General features: G+C 48.8%; 1 protein-coding gene across 1 annotated transcript; it reads right to left on the bottom strand.

Moving 5' to 3' along the window:
- Nucleotides 1-1,975: 1,975 nt before the first annotated feature.
- Nucleotides 1,976-4,788, bottom strand: GRIFIN (galectin-related inter-fiber protein). The gene is made up of 3 exons (XM_029058392.2): nucleotides 4,640-4,788; nucleotides 3,052-3,211; nucleotides 1,976-2,146 (listed from the first exon to the last, which is right to left on the bottom strand). The coding sequence occupies exons 1-3, from the start codon at nucleotides 4,786-4,788 to the stop codon at nucleotides 1,976-1,978; spliced, it is 480 nt and encodes a 159-aa protein (XP_028914225.2).
- Nucleotides 4,789-5,236: the final 448 nt, after the last annotated feature.

Below are 5,236 nucleotides of genomic sequence, written 5' to 3'. Positions count from 1 at the left end.
TGCCTTAGGCGTGGGCTAATGTCACTCGAGGTAAACCGGTGCTTCTTTCCCTTCTAGGGTGTCCACCTCTCCCCTGAACCCTCAAGGGAAATAGTGGGGGAGAAGGAGAGGACAAGAGGGATACACAAGGACACACATATATGCAGCATATGTTGTTGTGTTGGTTTTTTGAGGTTGAGCAACTTCGAATGGCATTTCGTCCAGGTTCGCTGCACATCTTCATGACGGTTTTCTGGTTTAGGCTGCGGCTTAGCTAGATAAGTTATGGTTTTAAGTGTTTTCTCTGGACCAAGCACTGTGCTGAGCCCTGGGGTAGACACAGATATAACAGATCAGACACAGTCCCTGCCCCACATGGAACTCACAATCAAGGACAGGTAAGAAAAGTTAGTAACCGTGGATTGCAAAAACAACAAGCAACAGAGTCAACAGATCAAGACAATAAGAATGGATCTTGGAGGTGGGAGGCCTTAGGCTCCCGTCCCTTCCAAAAAGGTGCTTGAGCCAGAAAGACCATCAAGAAAGCCTGGGTTCTCCCACCTGATGACTGTTCCAACCAGCTTCTAGATGGAGTCCTCTTAGATTTTTGTTTCAAAGAGGGCCAATCAGGGTTCTTTGGCCAGAGATGCTATGCTGAAGTCTGGGGGGGAATGTGGAGGGCATAGCAGGGGAGAGAGTGAATAGCTAATGACCTACCAAGCAAATATAGTGAGAATGGAGATTTAGTGTTGAATACCTTGAAGAGACCTAAGCTAATAAGCAGATGTCTCCAGACTGCAAGCTCGTTGAGGGCAGGGAATGTGTCTACCATCTCGGTTACACTGTACTCTCCCAAGCACTTAGTACAGTGCTCTGCACACAGTAAGTTCTCAGTGTACACCACTGATTGAAATAAGCAAACCTGTCAGTGCTTTGTCTGAGAGTTTTGGGCTGGTATTTGGGTCTTGGGCTGTGAAGTTCTGGCACCATGGGTTAAACACCCAGGTCTGGAAGCCCGTGACATTGATGAGCCCCAATTAGGGGCCTGGAGCAAAGGAATCAAAACCTGCCAAGTAAAATGGAAGCCCTTAATACCTCTGCTCCTACTGCTATAGTGCTCCTGCTGTTTGTGTTCTCAATGTTGAGGGCACTGAGCTCTCTGTGGTGCTCCCTGCCCTGTGGTACATCAGAATGATGGTGTTTGCAGGAGGGATGGGCCAAAACTCACACGCCCCACATCCGGGAGCGGTCGTTCAGCATTTTTGCATGTTGGTGCCAGGGGTGAAGCCACATTGGCAGCATTGAGCAGAGGGAGGTATGTGATGGGATGGTCCTGGGGAAGAGGAGGATGCCAGCAAGACAAGAGCAGGGCTACCCTGAGAAGGGACTGGGGACACCCTCAAGGTGGTTTGGACCATTAGCTCATTGTGAGCAGGGAATGTGTCTGTTTGTTGTTGTAATGAACTCCTCCCAAGGGCTTAGAACAGTGCTCTGCACTCAGTAAGCGCTCAACAAATATGACTGAATGAATGAATGACATCTTCTAGGACCCAGAGTGTGGATTGCATGTTCTCAGATTTTATTGGAGTGGACACCTTCTCTGGGGAGGTGCACTCATGCACGCTCCTCAGAGATCTGGGTTGTATCAGAACGGGTTAGAGTCTTTTCTACCTATGAGAGCCAAAGAATACAACATGTATAACCAGAGGCACCCATAGGGCCTGCCACTCCACGCCTTGGCAGTGGCCTCTAGGGACCCTTCAGGGCATAACTTACAGGACCTCAGCGACTACGTGTGGGACCGTCACTACTGGGGCACCGACAAGGGACCACTTGGGTTGGTCAGTAGCGTGGGTGTTTTCAAAAATGGGGCCTTCTGCCCTGAAATGCTTAGGTAGATCAGAGGGAAGCACAGGGGACTGGATGAGCTGACCTCTTGAGGACCTATACAGCTCTAGGGTCATAAGATTCATCGGGGGGAAGCTCTCGTCCTGCCTTACCCCAGGTAAAGGCTCTTCTTGGAGAGCTCTACTGAAGAGAACCTGGTGTCATTGAGCACCTGCACCTTGGTGATGGCAGAGAGTGGTTTCTGGCGGTGCTCATACTCTAGGATTTTGTTTTCATGAACGTAGACATGGAAACACTCGTGGTCAGAGAAGACTTCAATCTGAAAGAGAGCCATAGTCAAAGATTTCCCTACTGGAGTGGCTCCTAAAAATCATGGGAGTTGAGCCTCTTCATAATACTTTCCACCTGGAAGTGGGCCTGGGCCAGTACTATTATGCTTCCACCTTCTCAGGTGGGGAAAATGAAGCCCAGAGAAGTGAAATGATCTGGTCAAGGTCATACAGGAAGGCAGTGGCAGAGTCAGGAGTAAAGGCCAACCTCCTAACTCCAGGATCTTTGCTCTTTACCATTCATGCACAGGTCATTTCCATCCCAGGACCTCCCGAGTGGAAAGAGCTCTAAGTTTCTCTTACGACTTCCTGTTTACACCCTGGAGACTACTTTTGAGCACTTGGCCATCCCTCCTAGAAAGGGTCCTCCCATTCTTTATAGATGACGCAAAGAGATCTACCTAAGCAACCATCCTAATGATGCAGCCAAAGCATAAAATGTAACATTACCTCGGGACACTATTCTAGCATCAGTTTTGTAGCCTTGCTGTTAACTGGCCTATCCCATCGCAGCGCTAGAAAACACATAAGCTCATCGGTCACTAGAGATTCTGAATGTTCATCCTGGCTAGGCCAAGCAGCATCAGTCCAGCCATGGTTTTATTTCCTTCAATGTATTCACTGGAATATTGTGGAGGGAGGATGAGCTGATAATGAGCTTTTGAAGGTTGGCAAACTGAGTTTATCTGCAAGGCTGGCCTACACCACCCTGATCTTCTCTGCTGAAGTTACACAGGTCCTGCAGATGAAGGTCCTACCTTTTAAAAGAGTGCCTAAGGACTGAGTCAGAGCTGATGGGTGATGGGAAGAAAGGAAACCTCAAAAACTAGGTTCTAAAGGCAGCAAGACAACCTCCTTAGTGTGTTTGAGGAAAGAGGACAGATGTCTGTGTTACCTCGAAGGGCTCTTTCAGTTCCAGGGGAAAGACATCAGACACTTCCTCATGACCCCAGCGGTTGGCCTGGAAAGAGTTGCAGACCAGTGTGGTATTGGAAAAGCAGGGCTTGAAGTGGAAGGCGATGTCCCCCGTCTCGGAAAGGAAGTTGATTTCAAACCTGGATGACAAAGCCCAAAAATGTGATTTGACATTTCAGATGAAGAGAGGAGGTCATTGCCCTGCTTCCCCTCCACCAGATCTCGGAGGCCAGCACAAATCCAGAGTGACTCACTTGGTGGGGAGCGAGTCTTTGGGCTGGAGTTTTATTTCCTAGGATGGGAAGCAGGGCTTCAAGGGGGCTGGGACTTGCTGAGACCTAGTCCTGGGGCCAGTGTTGGAGCACCTTTGGGAGAGCCCCGGTGACCTCCCTGGATAGGGGGCAGGGAAGCTGTGCAGACCGGGATCCCTGCTGTGGCCCAGGGGTAACAGTCAGGGCTGGAGCTGCCAGCAGCAGCCAGTTCCAGCGTTGAGGGCAGCGGGGAATTGAGTGATGTGGGGACTGAGAGAAGATTGACCAAGGCCACTGGAGAGGGGTCATTTTCAGCACTACGGCCCTTTTTCCAGGACAAATTAAACATGGGGAAGACAGTCAATTTGAGTCCCCTTGAAGGAGAGAGTTCAACCTCCTTTCCCTTTCCCGATTAAGTCTTTTCACTGGCTCCCTCTCCCTTCTGTATCAACTCTGTACTTGAATCTGTGACCTTTGGGCATTTCATTATCTGCCCCATCCTCAACCCCACAGCACTTATGTATCTGTAAATCATATATTTACAAATGATTTATATATTAACGTCTTACTCCCCCTCTAGATTAAGCTCGCGGTGGGCAGGGATGGTCCCTATCAACTCTGTTACAAGCACTTAGTACAGTGCTCTGCACACAGTAGGTGCTCAATAAATACCATTGATGATGATGATGATGACGGTGATGATGAACCTCCTAAGTCAGTCTCGGGATCCACCTCCAGGGGAAAGGATCAGAACCAGGAGGGAGGAAGGGGAATGGGGGATGTGTGGAAGGATGTGAGCCCCATGGTGGACAGGGACCGTGACCAACCTCATTAACTTCTAATAATAATAATAATAATGATGAAGATGGTATTTGGTAAGCACTTGTATCTACCTCAGTGCTTAGAAAAGTGCTTGGCACTTAGTAAGCTTAGTACAGTGCTTGGCACTTAGTAAGCTTAGTACAGTGCTCTGCATACAGTAAGCGCTCAATAAATACATTTCAACGAATGAAGTAAGCTAAGTACTATTATTATTAATAACATATAATTAATAATAGTAATAATGATGGTATTTGTTAAGCACATACTATGTGCTGAGCACTGTTCTAAGCTCTGGGGTAGATACAGGGTAATCAGGTTGTCCCACGTGAGGCTCACAGTCTTAATCCCCATTTTACAGATGAGGTAACTGAGTCACCGAGAAGTTAAGTGACTTGCCCAAAGTCACACGGCTGACAGGTGGTAATAATATATAATAATAATAAAGGGTCTGGGTCAGGCAGGGGGAGACCATGGAGCAAAAGCGATTTCCCTTACTCATCATCTTTGGAGTTGGAGTGGCCCCTGATGATCAGACTCCAGCCTGGGACCAGGCCCCCGGCGCAGGATGCTTCAAACTGTAGAAGGAGAGATATGGCAGGAAAATTCCGGGGGAAAACGGGCCAGGGAGAGGCTCCCCCCGCCATTCTTCCCCTTGGGGGAGGAGTTAGATTGACAGCCGCCTAATTCCGTCTCTCGGCCCCCTCCTCCTCTCCCAGGCCCGGCCCCGTGTCTTGGCCCTAAAGACTCCGTTCCTGGGGGGGGCCAAATAAGAAGGGGTAGGTGAATTAGCTCTCTTCCCCTCTTCAAAACCCTACTGAGAGCTCACCTCCTCCAGGAGGCCTTCCCAGACTGAGCCCCCCTTTCCCTCTGCTCCTCCTTCCTTCCACATTCCCCTCTCTCACGCCTTCTGCTCTTCCCCTTTTCCTCACCCTCCCCTCAGCACTCTGCATATTTGCGTATTATTTATTACTCTATTTTGTTAATGATGTGTATATTTCTATGATTCTATCTTGATAATGTCTGCGCTAGACTGCTTGTTTTGTTCTATTTTACTTTGCTGTCTCCCCCGTTTAGACTGTGAGCCCGTTATTA

The sequence above is a fragment of the Ornithorhynchus anatinus genome, chromosome 2, assembly GCF_004115215.2.
Source record: "Ornithorhynchus anatinus isolate Pmale09 chromosome 2, mOrnAna1.pri.v4, whole genome shotgun sequence".
In the NCBI taxonomy this organism is placed as follows: domain Eukaryota; kingdom Metazoa; phylum Chordata; class Mammalia; order Monotremata; family Ornithorhynchidae; genus Ornithorhynchus; species Ornithorhynchus anatinus.
Note: the sequence above shows the minus strand (reverse complement) of the source record. Positions and strands in the feature narration are given on the sequence as shown.